This window comes from Taudactylus pleione, unplaced genomic scaffold (assembly GCF_031769625.1).
Source record: "Taudactylus pleione unplaced genomic scaffold, aTauple2 ptg000177l, whole genome shotgun sequence".
Lineage (NCBI taxonomy): Eukaryota > Metazoa > Chordata > Amphibia > Anura > Myobatrachidae > Taudactylus > Taudactylus pleione.
The window spans coordinates 1,257,930-1,275,594 of record NW_028284579.1 but is presented as its reverse complement, the minus strand read 5'-3'; the positions used below and the strand labels follow the sequence as shown (position 1 = coordinate 1,275,594).

Sequence of the window (17,665 nt, the reverse complement as noted above, 5' to 3'; positions counted from 1 at the left end):
GCCGGCATTTTAATCCCATTCCCTTTGCAGTGCAGGGCAACTGAACTGAATGCTATGCGTAAAATGGGCTATTTTGTATTTGAATTTCAAGGATCTAAAATATGATTCTTCCATTTAGTCAACACTGCTTAATGACACTATTCACATTAAGGTTTGGTTCAATATCCAGCAGAAACGTTTGTTAAAGGATTCAGTATATAAACAAATCCAAAAATATGGTTTTTGGAACATCCCTTATTTCATAAAGGGGTGAAAAGTTTAGAATTAACAATAAGCAGTAGCCCTTTGTTTTCGGTCTATTAATGTTATTCCTTCAAGAGTTGGATGATAGCTGGTATTCATTGGGTGCTACAAGCATTCTGGGAATAGACCAAGACTTAAGTATACAATTATTTTTATTTATGAGTGTGAACATTTTAATTATGAAATTTTTGATTAGTTTTTCATTTTTCATTCTACTGCTGTAAATATTATATGTATTTATTTGCTTGTGTGATACATCAAGAGTAAGTATTCCAGGTTTTCCATTCTGTCTCCTCAGAATACTGTACTCCACTTTTAATACAGTCCAATATTATTTGCAATACTGTTAAAATTGTAGAAAGAGACAAGATGACAGATTTGCAGATAGATGCCACTTTGTATAAGATTTTATCTTCACAGATGTGGTGTAATAGGGCAGGTTGGTTTAAACACCCTATGCTTAAGTTTACTATTGGCATATATGCCACTTTCATCTTGCCAGGTATTTCTACCATGCCTCCTGTAGTCTGATGTGTCCGTGAACTGTGAATGACATTTCTTGTAGGCTGAAGAATAGTCTGGTGCGTCTGGAATTTTCTGCATTACACAAACAGAAATACACATATGATTAAACACATAAAATGTATATTAAAGTACATTATAATGGCTAATAAATAAAACATAAATGTAGAGTCCAATGTACTACTAGACATACAATTAAGTTGATAGAAAACTTTAAATCATTGTATATGGAAATGTATTCTTTTCCTAACATATCCCGATAGGGTAGGACAAGAGATCTTTTAATGGATGATTTTGTACAGAAGTAAAATCCAACATCGATGTTACAGTAGAGACCCGATAAAAAAAATATATATTTCCCTTCTGAGCATAATTCACAAATTAAGGGTTTGTAAAGAGAGAAGAATACTGATATTTCAAAGGCTTTATTCTTGCCAAATATGAAGCAACGCTTGTTAGTTTTACAGACTTTATGGCTACACAGCTGCTGACTGGAGTGGGACAAGCTTTGTTAACATACCAATTATACTAGAGGCAGCAAAGGATGGATGTTTAAAAATCTATACAGAGGAAAACATCTACATAAAATGATTCTTGAAGGTTGGTTTATTTGGCACACAATCTAATACCACTTTCAGACATGCGACCCGGGAATTACCTTGCTCAGACCCGGGTTTTTCTCCTCTGCAAAATCCTGGGTTTTTGCTCAAGACCCCCTTTCACACTACACCTGAGACCCGGGAAATTGCCGGGTCAACCCCTTTCAGACATGAGCAGGGTTTTTCATTATTTTACACAGTTTCGTCATTTTAAAGTGGACGCTTTGCTGGCACACTATAATGAGGTCATGAAAAGGTGGGGGCTTGCTATAAAGGGATTGGGTGGGGCTCCCATAATGCATTGCTGTATTCATGGCTGACAAATACCTGTGTAGCATGGAGAGTTTGTTTTGTCTGGTGGATTTGCTGTACTACATAAATATCAATTAAATGCTGCAAGTCACAAAAATTAATGACAAGACACTTGTTGATTCAAAATAAAGTTTTATTTTAATTAACTCCTTTTTTTAAGTTCAAAAACATGTGTGAAAGCCTTAATCCATATTTGTTCCATAGGAAAGAATGACACACAAAATACAACACTATTCAGACTCTCCAACATGACCCGTGCCATGAGGTACAAAATGCTCTGCTCCTGGACTTCCCTTTCAATTTATGATTGCAGCCACCTGTGATGAAAAACCTGTTTCATTACCTAATTCAACACAGGTGACTGCAGTCATTAATTAGGTGGGAAGTCCAGGAACAGAGCATTTTGTACCTGATGGAAAGTGTCATGTTGGAGGGTAGGCACTAGCACTATCAATATAGTTCAAAATAATGAACCTATACTTCTGTGCAAAATTGTCACCGTATTTTGGGATGGCCTTTGATCAAGTAGCTCATAACTCTGAAGCATATAAAGGGGAATGAGGTGGCTCTGAGGAATATATAGTGCATGTAGAGCAGGCTGAATATAAAGAAGCGTGTGTGAGCCTGAAACCCCCTGTCCGAGAATAAAAAAAAATGAAAAAGTGGTAACCCTAGCGGACAGCATGTCTGTACTGTATATATCTCATACATGCTACTTCTATGGGAGGAATGTAATTAGCCGCGGGACTTACCGCAGGGTTTTTGCTCCCGGATTAAGTGCCCTGGGCTATTTCATTATTTCCCACGGTAAACCTGCAGCTAACGTGCAGTAACATATAGCTCCCAAGTTAAGCCACCGGGGTTATGCAATTAACGCCCATGGTAAGACCTGAACTAGCAGTGAAAGCACTAGTTAATATGGGTTTCTATTGGCACTTCAGCAGTGTGTGAGAAGAAAACCACGTTAAGTGCACACTCTGGGCTATTCGCAGGCTTACTGTGGGCAGTAACTGAATAGCTCCTGTCATCTAAACCAGGAGGTTAAAACCGCGCAGCAAGTCCCGTGGCTAACTGAATTCCCCCTATGTATCCGAATCCTTATTACATAGGTTAATGCCAGTGTCATATCTATAATGGGTGCTGGGTGTGCAGTGCACGCCGGTTCCTGGATTCAGGGGGCCCACATCACACACCCTGCACCCATTTAGTATACTTACATCTCTGGAGTCTTGCATTGGCCCAACACAAATCACTGGGAAAAAGGCCATGTTTCCAGAAACCTGCGCATGTGCAGTAGATTCACATCTGAGCTGCAGAGAGAGGAGGGGGCCTGCACGGAGGCTGCACACGGGCACCCCCCTCTCCTAATCCAAGTTAAAGCACACCTAAACATGCGTTTCCACAAAGTGAAACTGAAAGGTACAACATGCTTCCAAAATAAAACTACTGGACAAAACCCAATTGGAAAGTCTTTTTGCACAAAAAAATCTATGCAGCCTCCAACAGGGGAAATGCAACTTTAGAGATTTTAAATAATCTTCAAAATGAAATCTCCATTTTGCATATTGATGCAAATTCTAATCTATACTCAAAAGGGAAGAATCACCACATAGAATGTGCAACCTTTTTTACTGTGACAGACAAACCAGATACAGTTGCGCAATAGTAGATATATGAAGTCACATAAGATTAACTGCATCGCGATTATACACGGGTTTGGTTCGGAAATTACTTTAAATGACTCATGCAGTAATAAAATGGAATTCACTAAAGTAGTTTGGATTATTATTTCTAGAACAATTGCTAATAAAAAAAGCTCAAGGCACAAGTCATACTTTTCCAAGGCAGATGAAAAAAAACAAAAACATTGATCCCAACTTTTTTTGGGGGGGAGGGGGGGGCGGGTTGTTTCTTTTGTGATGAATGGACAAAGGGCCATATTAAGAGATGGACGCAAAGTCAATGATGGACGCACTGTGATGGTTTAGAGACAGTGGGCCTGATTCAGACCCGGTCGCGAGCGCACACTGCTCGCAAGCGGGTCGATGGTCCCCCACTGCGCATGCTGGAGCCGGTGTGCGCATGCGCGAGATCCGGCCAGCGACAGGTGCTCCGTCGCTGCGGGTCTTGCACCAAAGAGGGGCAGCTGTCGATTGTGATTGACAGCTTCCCTGTTTTGGAGGCGGGCAGGGGGGGTGGCTGGCCAAACGGAGGCGTTCCCGAAGGAACGCCTGCCGTTTGGGAGTGGCCCCACTGACATCACGAGTCATGTCAGTGGGTGAGCTTCCGGCTCTATTAGAGCAGAAAGTTCACTGGGGCTTGCGGGAACGAGACCCTACCACAAAGGTCTCGTCGCAAGCCCCAATGGTCGTGACCATCGCGACCATCACCTGGCCGCTTGCTAAAGCTGTGGGTGGTCACTCACAGCTTAGCGAGCGGCCAGGAGACCGTCTTTAAAGAAAAGCAGGGCCGCCCCGATTCAGTGCGAGCGCTCTCAAAGAGCGTCCGACTCTGAATCAGGCCCAGTGTTCGCAGAGAGGATTTTTTCGCAAAGTGAATGACAGGTAGTCAGAGTCTGGGGGAGGTAAAAGGGGGCGCTTAGAAAAATGCAGGTGTCTCAGGACCCAGTGTCCTAGGAGAGCTCTTGCTCTGTCTGAGATAGCATAGGCTTGCTTGGAAGTCCAATGTCCAAACGATGTTTCCGCTTTTGTATAGTGGGATGTGGTCATCTCAGTACACAAGACACCACCTAAGTCATTAGCATATTTCCGCTAGTCCGTTGCATACCGAAACGCAGTTGCAATGGGATTTGCGTCCATCTCTGAATCAGGCCCAAAGTAACGTCAACATTTTCAAAAACTGATGCATACATGTTACTCATAACATGGATTAAATGCTTGAATGAGTTACTGAATCGTATTAATAACAAAAAAAAAAACCCAAAAAAACAGGTTTCGAAGCTTATGTAAATAATGACAAACACTAAGTTGTCCCAGTGTTTGATGTATTATTAACAGGTGTCTCTAAGACCCCATTGAATAATAAAAAATAAAAAAAAATTATGGGCACAGTCTAGCTGATACAGAGTTGAATGTATGCCTGATGCACAACAAATGCAGCAGGAGGTGACTGTACGAAACAGACACCTCCATCACCATCGCAACAATCGGTCGCGATGGTTGCCAGGCTGGTCTGGCCAGGTCCAGATCCTAGCAGCTGCAAGGCCAGGAAATCTGCGTCCACTGACGCAGACCCTGGCCTCGTACCTCCCAGAAAATGGGAGCGGCACATACATTACCTTATTAAATAAAAAAAACAAAAACCTGAAATCTTCTTTTTTGATCTAATGTAAGAAACACCTACATATAGGAACCAACCCAGCACTGACCAGCGTAAGACTGATTGTCACAACAGGAGTATCAGCATAACGCTAGCAGGCATGAAAGTCCTTAGGAGGTGAGGAGCTGAAATAGCAACACACCTATTAGAGAACGCTGTAAAGCAGTTTGGTCCCTAATCAGACTAATATTGAAAAGATGCTCAAATCCTATTAGAAATCCTGTCAGGATGTGGTATGATATGTCGACAATCATAATATCGATATGAGAATTTCAACATAGTCGTAATGACGGCATTAATCATATAGACACTTCTGAAATGTTGACTGAATTTCGACATATTGCGACATATTGTCCCTGGTGGCCCAGTGGTCACTTACCTGCTCCTGACGGCTGCAACGGCTCCAGCACGGCTTTCAGGTTCCTGCGGTCATATGACTGTAACTTCTGGGTCAAACAGCTGATCCTATGGTGTTCAGGGAAGCATTTTTCTCTGTCCCTAACCTTAATACCTACCCCTTCCTCTATTGTCTAACTGTATCCACCCCCCCCCACCCTAACTTCCCCCCACAGCCTAGCCCTAATCAAAATGTCAACATTTTGACAATGTCAACACCAAAACTATCGATATTGTAGTGTCAACATTATAAATATTGACATTTTGATTAGATTCCCTCCGGGTAAGGTGGCTGGTCAAATGCAAGTGCTATGTGGGCATGTTGCAGCCAGCTTCTGCGCCTCTGTTCCCAGTTCACTGGCCTCGGTGGCTTCGTTCTGACGGACTTTCTAAGCAGCCATAGGGTCGCTCAGAAATTCAATGGTGCAACCAATGCGTCTTTGTACACAAGTGGCGGATTAGAAGCGCAGCCAATGGGCGTCTCTGTACAAATTTCACCGGCTGCGGAATCAGCATGAATTATAACTACCGCTGCGTAGAAAGTTACAGCCGTGACGGGATTAGCGTCCACCTCTGATTCACGCCTATATTCCTATAGGCTCCTGTCATTTAGTAACATCACACAGAAATCAATTACTCTTCCACCACCTTCCTCTTTACCATATTTTACTTGTAGAAAGTAACATAATTACATCAACAAAAGTACTTACAGCAGGTGTATACTGGTATGGGAGTTTATAGTCAATTGTATAAGTTGTAGCATCAAGCCTGAAAGGAAAAAAAGTGTTGTGAAATAATCTAGTTAACACACACATGCATAGAAACTTTCCTGCTGTCCTGCTGGATATCATACAGATTATTCATGCTAACTATTTGTATGTGCTGCGTAAATAAGTATTTTCCATTAACATAGGCATATAAACCACTGCAGCACGGGGAGATGTATCAAACCTTCTAAAGAGGACAGGTGGAGAAGTTGCCCATGGCAACCAATCAGCTTTTCAATACCATTTTATATAATGTACTTGATAAATGATAGCTAGAAGCTGATTGGTTGCTATGGGCAACACTCAGTATCGGACTGGGGCATGAAGGGCCCACCGGGGGAATGCAGTGATAGGGGCCCATTATTAGGGGTATGGTCAGCCTCCAGATGGGGTCTGGGCCACTTTAAATAAACATAGTAAATACTGTTAGTGAATGCATGATAATGTACTAGACTAATAACAGCAGTGCGTTTTAGAAAATACACCATAGACGCTCACTTGAGCGACCATGGTCAAGAGAGGAAATCAAATTTGTTATTAAATCCCTCCCATTGGAGAAGGCCCCTGGTCCTGATGGATACACTAATTCATTTTACAAAAATGTCAGATACTTTATCTCCACTTCTAGTTCAGCTGTTTAATGAGGCTTCAAGTGTGGGGTCTTTCCCAAAAGAAATGCTACAGGCAAGAATCGTTGCATTTCCTAAACGGGGGAAAAATCCAGCTTTACTACCTAATTATCGTCCAATAGTGCTCCTTAATACAGATGTCAAAGTCTATGCTAAATGAATTGCAAATCGGATTAATCATTTACTTCCTACACTTATCCATCAGGACCAGGTTGGATTTGTTCCAGGCAGTCAGTCTCCTGACAACACGAGATGAGTGATTGATATAGTGGATGCCTTCTTTGAAATAACCCAGCCCCTTTTGTTGTTAGCATTAGATGCCGAGAAGGCAATTGACAGGCTACACTGGGGGTATCTTCATGCTGTTCTTTACAATTTTTTTTTCAAGGGTCTAACACTTTCATCGATTGCAGCATTATACTCCAACCCTTCAGCCGGAATTTTAGTAAATGGTATTTTGTCATCAGTATTTCCAATCACTAACGGTACGCGGCAGGGATGTCCTTTATCCCCACTGATGTTCGCATTAGCGATTGAACCTTTAGCGGAGACTATTCGATCTCACCAATCTATTAAAGGTCCAGTTTTATTTAATAAGACGTATAAAATCAGTTTGTTTGCGGATGATGCCCTTCTGACCCTTACGAACCCTGCTATATCTCTACCATACTTGCATTCAGTACTAAAAACCTACTCTAAAGTATCTTATTATAAATTAAATGGATCCAAAACCGAAGCTCTGGCTATTAATTTCTCTCCAGCAACACTACAATCCCTAAAATCTGAATATTCATATTCCTGGCAAGAGAATAGTATCAAGTACTTTGGAATCCATTTAACTCCCACTACTAATAATTTAATATTGGCTAATTATTTACCCCTGTTGCGAGGTGTTACTTCATTAACGACTGACTGGATGATGCAAAATATTTCCTGGTTAGGCCGAATATCGGCCATTAAAATGGTGATTCTACCGAAAATTCTATATTTATTTCGGACATGCCTATATTAGTTCCCAAAACAACTCTTAATAGGTTTCACACAGTATTTATTATGTATATATGGAAGGGCAAGAAACCTAGATTAGCTACTGTAGGAAGACTATGTCTTATCCGAAATCGGAGGGAGGGGGGGGATTAGCTTACCCAGATTTACAATGCTATCAACTAGCTACTATGATTTCCCAACTTAACCCATTCCCTCTTACAGACTGCCTTTGGCTTCCTTCTTCGGTATCGGTGAGGACGTTGGGAAGGTCAGTGTCTGTTTCCAACTCCCATAAAGCATGGCTTGAACTAGCCACGATAACATCGGACATTCTCCTTCCCTCTGCTAACTTTTCCCTTGAGGGCATAGCTACCTTGATCCCGAATCTATCTTTTGACACTTGGAGGGCCCAAGGAATCTTTACCTTAGCTGAAGTATTGGCTCCTGACTCCTTTTTGTCATATACCCAGCTTCAATCACTATTTTCTCTCCCTTCCAGAGACTTTTACAAGTACCTACAATTAAGACATTGGCTTTGTAGTATTATTCCCTAACCACATATAGTGCAGAGATTACCCAAATTTCTCATTGATCGATTGTGTAGGATTGGAGGCAGAGATATTACTTGGTGGTATTCATATTTAACTAACCCTCACAAATTTACCAAATTTAAATCTCTACTGCAATGGGAAACAGATCTCTCAAGTATAATACCTGAGGAAGATTGGCATATCATATTTCAAACTTGTTTTAATCTCTCTAAGAGCATTTCCCACTCCGAACAGTTTTATAAACTGTGCCATCGTTTATATTTCACACCGGTACTAATGCATACTCTTTGGCCCTCCCAATCCAACCTGTGTTGGCGTAACTGTGGAAATGTGGGCTCTTTGGTCCATATATTTTGGTCGTGCCCTCGTATCAAGGTTTTATGGTCATCAGTGTTTGACCTAATCTCTAAAATACTGAATGTTTCTATCCCATCTCATCCATTAATAGCATTATTTCATCTATACCAGTAGTTTGTGTGTTGTACATTATTGACGGCATTGCAAAAATGTATCAGAAACTTCTATTAATGATCTCACTCCATGGAATCATCTCTAAGACTACTACATCCTTTACTCTCCCTGCAGCTCATCCTTTTGTACATATGGCTGCCTCAGTACTTTCCTCTTCTCTTACAAACACATATGAGCTTTTAACTTATCTAAACACATTGACAATAACATCCACAACCTCTTGCCATAACAAACATTCAGTCAAATCCCACAAATATATTTATATCTCGCTCCTGTTGCTTCTATTAGCTGGTGACATATCTCCAAATCCAGGCCCAACCCACATGCCACACCCACAACGAACTATAAATCCAGCTAACCTCATAAATATTGCATGCCTCCCTTCACCATCCAAGTCACTAAAATGTGCCTTATGGAATGCACGCTCTGTCTGCAACAAACTAACATCCATCCACGATCTCTCCCAATCTTTCATATTCACAGTTCTCCCACAGGTACCGTCACTCACATTTACATCATTTGAAGTACATTCTATCAGGACTTTCACCCCTTTCTCTCTGCGAGTTGCTGTTATCTATCGCCCGCCTGTGCCACCGCACCAATTTCTGGAACATTTTTCAGCCTGGCTCCCTCACTTCCTATCCTCAGACATCTCCACCATCATTATGGGTGATTTCAATATCCCCATTGACAGTCCACAATCTCCTCATGCCTCCAAACTATTCTCTCTAACCTCCTCTCTTGGCCTCTCCCAATGGACTGACTCCTCTACTCATAAGGAGGGCCACTGCCTTGATCTTGTATTTACCAGACTATGCTCAGTTTCTGATTTCACTAATGCTCCTTTCCCTCTCTCAGATCACAATCTTATCACCTGCACACTTTCCTTCATTACATCAACCTCAATGTCAGTGAAATCAACCAAACCTCCTAAAACCCGCAGAAATATTAATGTGATTAACTTTCAACAACTATCTACCTCTCTACAACAACAACTCTCACCAATTTCTGCACTCACTTCTCCTGAGACTGCTGCATCACAGCTAAACCAGATTTTAGTAAAAGCCCTCGATGAAGTAGCTCCAGCTACCCATCACACTCCGCGTAGACTCAGACGTCAACCATGGCATTCTAACTTAACAAGGCATCTACAAAAACTCTCACGTAAAGTAGAACGTCAGTGGCGAAAGTCTCGCACTCCAAGTGACTTCCTCACATATAAGTCTATCTACAACTCTTATCGTACTGCTCTGGACACTGCCAAGCAAATATATTTCCAATCTCTTATCTCTGCTCAAGCCTCTAACCCCAAGCGAATTTTTAATACATTTAAACTGCTTCTTACCCCTCCCTCACCCAAGCCACCTGCTACTATCTGTGCACAAGATCTTGCTTCCTATTTCAAGGACAAGATTGATAATATCCGAAATGAAATGTTATTCTCTTCCTCAGCTAGTGATCTACTCAATTCCCTACCTGAACCCTCTGGCACATTCTCTTCATTTGACCCCACAAATGAAGATGAAGTATCTACACTCTTCTCATCCTCCTACTCTATTACCTCTCCTCTAGATCCTATACCCTCACAAATTCGTAAAGCTCTGTCTCCTGTGCTCATCCCAACCCTAACTAAAATATGTAATCTCTCTCTTTCTACTGGCATCTTTCCATCACTGTTCAAGCATGCAGTGATTACTCCCATTCTGAAAAAACAAAATTCTGACCCTAACACTCTCTCTAATTACCGTCCTATCTCCCAGCTCCCATGCCCCTCCAAGCTACTGGAGAGACTTGTCTACACCCGCCTCACACACTTTCTTAACACCCACAACTTACTGGACCCACTTCAGTCTGGCTTCCGTTCCCAGCACTCCACAGAGACAGCACTGACTAAGGTAGTAAATGATTTGGTCACTTCCAAGGCTAAAGGCCATTACTCACTTCTAATTCTTCTAGATCTCTCTGCTGCTTTTGACACTGTTGACCACTCTCTTCTCGTACAAACATTACAATCCCTAGGTCTTAAGGACACAGCCCTTTCTTGGTTCTCTTTCTACCTATCTGATCGCTCTTTTTCTGTTCGTTTTTCTGATTCTGCCTCCTCTTCGCTACCTCTATCAGTTGGAGTACCGCAAGGCTCTGTCTTAGGTCCTTTGCTATTCTCAATCTATACCACCTCTCTTGGCAAACTAATCCGCTCTTTTGGATTTCAGTACCATCTGTATGCGGAAGATACTCAAATCTACCTATCCTCTCCAGATTTATCACCATCTGTATTGGTCCGTGTCACTGAATGTATTTCTGCCATTTCATCTTGGATGTCATCTCGCTACCTGAAACTTAATATTTCTAAAACAGAATTAATTATATTTCCACCAGCCAATAACAGTTACCAATCTGATCTCTTTATCACTGTTGATAACTCAACAATCCACCCCACCCCACAAGCTCGCTGCCTTGGTGTCATCCTTGATTCTGAATTGTCCTTTGTTCCCCACATTCAATCTGTCTCAAAATCATGTTACATACATCTAAAAAACATATACAAAATTCGACCATATCTCACACAAGACACTGCAAAAACTCTAATCCATGCACTCATTATTTCCCGCATTGACTATTGCAATAGTCTCCTTACTGGTCTTCCCAAAAACAGGCTATCGCCATTACAATCCATTATGAATGCAGCTGCGAGGCTTATCTTCCTTGCCAAACGTACATCGTCTGCTGCCCCGCTCTGTCAGTCCCTCCATTGGTTGCCGGTTTTCTACCGTATTCAATACAAAATACTGTTACTTACACATAAGGCCATTAACCGAATTACACCAACATACATCTCTTCACTCATCTCAAAATATCTCCCAACCCGACCTCTCCGCTCAGCACAAGAACTGCGTCTCTCATCCCCACGCATTACTTGCTCCCATTTACGGTTACAGGACTTTCTTCGGGCTGCACCCACTCTATGGAATGCCTTACCACATACAATAAGACTTACCTCTACTCTTCAATCCTTCAAGCGCTCCCTGAAAACTCACCTCTTCAGACAAGCTTATCAGATTCCAGAACCGACCACATAACCTTCATAGCTTCCATGTCTTATCACATCCCCTCTCACAGTCCACACATAACCTCACATATTGTCTTTCTTTCACATACTCTTGACATTTTGCCGACATTCCTGTGTGACTGGATCATGCAGCCCACCAAGAAACTCTGCATTCTGGCCAGACCAAATTGCAATATATATAGCACCTATCCTTGTGTATCAATGCCTGTTTCCCTATAGATTGTAAGCTTGCAAGCAGGGCTCTCTTACCTCTATGTCTGTCTGTTATTACCCTGTTTTGTTCTATCAATGTTTCCAATTGTAAAGCGCAACGGAATATGCTGCGCTATATAAGAAACTGTTAATAAATAAATAAATAATCTATATCATGGTGGCCTGACCAATAATGACCGTTATATTATGGGTCATGTTCTCCTAGCCACTAAACTAATGTTGGCACGACACTGACATTCACCTTATATTCCCAGTTTCGATGCTATTGAGAAAGATGTACAATCACATTACAAGTTTGAGACAGCGGGAGTATTTTACTCCTCCTCTGTTTCCAGTCCTCCTATTAGGTGGCTTAGATGGTCGAATTTTTGGGAAGCAAAATCTAGGGTTTAATTACTGTGTTCCCCTGTAATCTTGTGATCCTTCGATGTATTGTTATATACAGGTTGAGTCTCCGATATCCAAAATGCTTGGGACCAGGGGTATTTTGGATAACGGAATATTCCGTATTTTGGAATATTTGCATATCATAATGAAATATCTTGGGAATGGGACCCAAATATACACAGAGAATGCATTTATGTGTTATATACACCTTATACACACAGCCTGCAGGTCATTTTATACAATATTTTCAATAATTTTGTGGCTCAAACAAAGTTTGTGTACAAATATAAAATTCAGTTATGTTTCATTTACACCCTATACACACAGCCTGAAGGTAATTTCATACAATATTTGTAATAATTTGTGCCTTAGACAAAGTTTGTGTACATTGAACCATCAAAAATCAAAGGTTTAATTTTCTCAGTCAAGCCAAAAAAATTCTGTATTTCGGAATATTTGGATATGGGAGACTCAACCTGTATATGCTAGATACTCTATTGTACAATGTATTTTATGCCTTGATATGTGAACATTTTGTAATGATACATTCTATATATGTCCCGATAATGTGTACCCTATGCCTGTGTTTTTTCTTTTGTATCCCTTCCTCTTTATTTTTTGTATCCTACTTTATTTTAAATCTTCTTTAAATTCAATAAAAATGTATTGTTGAAAATACACCATAATCCTGTGCAGTATAATTCAAGTGCTCAGTCTGGAATGTGATCCTTAGAGAAGGGGGCGGGCGCTCAGGCAGTGGGGCCCACCGGGGGTTTGCCCTGTACCCCTGTGGGCCAGTCCGACTCTGGTAACACTTGTCCTCTTTAGAAGGTTTTATACATCTCTCCCTTACTTGACACCAAAAAGACACCCATAGTAATGAACATAACACCAAACAGAGGATATAGCTACAGCCTTTCATTTATTATTCACCATATCTAGGGGCATAACCTGGTAGCCAAGTACCATCAAGAGGGTCATGGCATAAACTCAGTGCCTGCTACTAAGTGTCACAAAAGCTGTGTCAACCCCAACTGGTGACCTGTCCCAGTGACAAAAAATAAAAACACATTATAATAATGCAGAGGAACCCCTCAGTATTGCTACCCAGCCTGTTAATGGAGCCTCCACGAAACTAACAGTAGAGTCCTGTTTTTTCACGGACATCCAATAAGCGACACCCCCTAACCGCAACACAAGGTACGACAATTAACTTAAAGCAAGTATGCATATCTACAATCTTTATCAAATACATTTCTAATTATTTTTTTATTTAAAGACAGTGGTTCCCAAACTGTTTTGAATCACCCTGGAGTTTCAGATTTGTTTTCATGGCACCTCTAAGTTTAAGTTTGTTATTGTGAAATTCAGGAAAAAAATTTAGTAAAATAGTAAAGTGAAGTATATTGTGCTTACTTGTCATCCTTAGGCTCAGTTATGTGATGGGGACAGGTTTGTGCTTCTGTTTGTTGACATATTTACATTACATTGAGCATAAATAATTTGATTTAGTGCTGGACCACAGCTGAGACACCCCTGCAAGTGTCCCAAGGCACCCCAGGATGATACGGCGCACAGTTTGGGAACAGACGGTTTAAGATATTCCTTTTAATTTTCTTTTTTTTTAAAGAATCAAGATACCTCATATCATCTTTTGTTTTTGTTTGAGATCTTAATCTTGTATTCAGTGTTTCTGTCATTATTTAGAGGAGAAAATGAAAAGGGTTGCTGCTAACGGCGTCACTGGGGTTTGGCGTCACCCAGTGCTTGACACTCCCATTTGTGTTCACCTTGTGTGTGCAGAAGAAGTGCGCCCTCACGTAAGAGGGTGTGGTCTCAGACTCGCAAAAGCCAAGCCTCCAGCTTTATGAGCATTTGGGGGTGTGCCTGGGCATCACACCCCCATTCTCGTCACGCTGGGGGCTTCCCCAGAGCTCTGGGAGCTGCTGGGCAGACCCAGCCTCTCCAGGTACAGTGCATACTTACCTACTTTTATTATCTGCTCTCCGGGAGATGCCTGGAGAGCAGACACAGCTGGCCACTTTGGGGGGTGGGGTCGGGTTCCTATGTCATTAGGCTCCGCCCATGTCACAGGAAACTGCTGCGAATCGTGGGACCACAAGGAGGGTGCGGGCTAAATGTATTTTATTATTGAAGGAGGTCCTAAAGATGTCAGAGGCAGGACTGAGTGTTGCATCACATTTGATCGTTTCCATGCAAATCTGTGCTCACTTCTTGTTTATAGAAGTGTCTCCAGACAGCAGAGAGTAGAAGTTTATCTAACTGATCGAACAATCTAGGTGCATTTTGGGTTTTGCATCCAGTGCATTTCATAAATCAAGTCTACTGTATTTGTCACTGAATTTTCAAATTTGGTATTTGTTGAAACATCAAATTAATTAATTCACCCATTATTATTATCCTTTATTTATATGGCGCCACAAGGGTTCTGCAGCGCCTTACATAGTACATAAACAAATGAGCGAACAAGAAAACGGTGACTTAGGGCCCTATTTACTACAATCCGCATTTAGAAGGCATATTGTAGTGTGATATTTCCGACTGAATTCGCATTGCAAACTTAGGAAAGATCACAGGGTTTTGTAAAAAATCCATTGCAGGGACAGAACTTGCGATATCCCAGAACTTGTGATGTCCCAGCAAATCCCCTCCGCAGCCTTATCACTGCATTTTCGGAAAAAATACAGTGACAAGGTGCCGCGCATGTGCCGACCGGCCACCGCTGCACCCCCCCGCGCAATCCCTTAATTTCACTTACCTCCGGTCATCGCTGCTCTGGTGATGTCCTCCCTCCAGGGCTCCGGTCAGCTGTTCTATGCAGCAGCTGACCAGGGTCACAGTACAGGGGCAGAGAGACCAGCTGATCGGAGTTCCAGAGGACATCACAGAGCATCGATCTCCCTGGAATCAGGTAAGTGTTAGATTTTTTTTCTTGCAGAGATTAGCTTGTGGTCTGTTTAGACCACACAGCTGATCACTGGGACCCGGCTCCCGCTCTGCCCTGCCTGTTAGAGCAGAGCAGGAGTCGGGGTACCGGGGGAGACCCTGGATAACGCCTTCTCCAGGTGGCGTTATTATCAAAGGGCTTCCCCCGGTATTTTTTCACATTTTATATTTAGTAAATCTCAGGCAGATCACATTTCCCATTACAATTATGGGAAATGCGATCTGCTTACTAAAAATATGTGATAATTAGGGCTTGGAGTAGAATTTTACAAATTGTACTCCAATTGCCTTTTAGTAAATTTAGGTGAAACTAAAATAATGGAAAATAATTTTAGTAAAAATAATGTTAACAAATAGAGCCCTTACAGTGCAAAACAATGCAGGACAAGGACATGGTTTATAAACCTATTGATCAATCTCATATTCATTTCTCTTTTACAGAACTGCTTCAGTTACAATTATTGCACTGCATTCCCTGATAATCAGTTAGGATCTGGACTCTAAACTGTTAAACTTGTGCTTCTGGCTTTCAGTTGTAGTACATGTGTTTAGGATTATTGTGTTGCGTTAACCATTCCATTAAGTATCATTGTTTTTCGGAACTTGCTGTTAAAATGATTTTACCAAATGCAAGCTATCATTTTCTGCAAGCATACAGTTTCTCACGCATGCCAAAAAATTGCACTTTCATCTTCCTTGTCCTAAAAAAATTCTCCCAACAGCTTAAATGATCATACAAGTGGTGATGGCAAGGTACATTTTCTGTATTTTTATTGATATAGAACCTTAACAATGTACAAACAAGAGAAGCTTACCGATACTTAGATAATACTTGTTTTGTTTGTGGCCTATCAGATCTTAAATTTTTTCGTATTTTGGTGGCCTACTACCACTATCACTGGTATCATTGATACAGACCATCCAACATGGCCCCTTCCATCAGGTACAAACAGGCCCATTAAGACAAAAGGTGGTCCTGGGTGAAGCGGAGGGGACGTGGTCAAATGAGGCAGGTATGGCCACGCCCATCTGACAAAATAAATGGAAAATACTATGTGCATCTGCAAATGGGGGTATTTGTCCCACTAAACAGCTGGCACAGGCCCCTGCTAGGCCACTCTAACAAGCCCAGGTAATTAGTACTTGCTCCCCCCCCCCCTCTCCCTGGGTACAAAATGCCCTGCTCTTTAAACTTTCCTCTTAATTTATGAATGCAGTTACCTGTGTTGAAACAACCTTTCTCATCAATTAACTAATTCAACACAGGTAACAGCAATCATAAATAGGAAGAAGTCCAGGAACAGATCACTTTGTACCTGATGGAAAGGATCACGTTAGACAGTCTGATCTCCTAGGACCTAGGTGTATTTGTTACTGGCTGACACACTCTAAAACAGGGGTTCCCAATCACGGTCCTCAAGGCACACTAACAGTCCAGGTTTTAAGGATAGCCATACTTGAGCACAAGCAACTTAATTAGTACCTCAGTTATTTTGATTGAACCATCTATGCTTTAGCATGGATATCACCAAAACCAGGACTGTTAGTGTGCCTTGAGGACCGAGGTTGGGAATGACTGCTCTAAAAGATCCACAGGTCATGCTAATTATTTCAGTTGTGATACGGAGGAGATCTGTAAAACATGTACTGTTAGGGGTCCTTGAGAACTGGATTTGGGAACCACTTTCCAGCCTAAATGTTTTTTAAGCACATTGAGAGATAAAAGATAAAAACAAATCTTGATTGTGACATGATTCACTTCTGGTAGCAATAATAATAATTGGCACATCAGAATTTGGTCACATTTATAGAGCATACAATGGCAGGTTTTCTCCTACTAAAAAAATGCACAAAAATACACCGAGTGTTGGATCAATGGGATCAAAGATAATTTTTAAAATATAGATATTTTGTGTGCACAATTTGATTAATCAGATTATGTTTATCCATTCGTAGAAGATCAGAATACATTTTAGGTAAAATGAGTGCACAAAAACAGTAAATTCTATTATTGGTAAGCATCAACTTAATGGTGAGCAGGGTCTTCTTATAACTAGAGTGCTATGCTAGGTAATACACTGTATATCGTTCGTATCTCCAACGAATGATATATATCATTCAGTCCATCTGGCAGTGTGTATACACGATATATCTGTGAAAGATGTCAACCGTTCTGCATGGCAGATGCAATGTATATGAAATATATATCTTT

At 41.3% G+C, this 17,665-nt stretch overlaps 1 protein-coding gene across 1 annotated transcript in view; it reads right to left on the bottom strand.

The window, feature by feature from the left end:
- Nucleotides 1-411: 411 nt before the first annotated feature.
- CFAP95 (cilia and flagella associated protein 95) overlaps nt 412-17,665 on the bottom strand; it is an 82,912-nt gene continuing 65,658 nt past the window's right edge. The window contains exons 5-6 of the mRNA XM_088475715.1: nt 6,122-6,179; nt 412-840 (exon numbers count right to left, since the gene is read on the bottom strand). Coding sequence (XP_088331841.1) covers nt 658-840; nt 6,122-6,179 — 241 coding nt within the window. The 3' untranslated portion in view covers nt 412-657. The remainder of the gene's footprint in view (nt 841-6,121; nt 6,180-17,665) is intronic.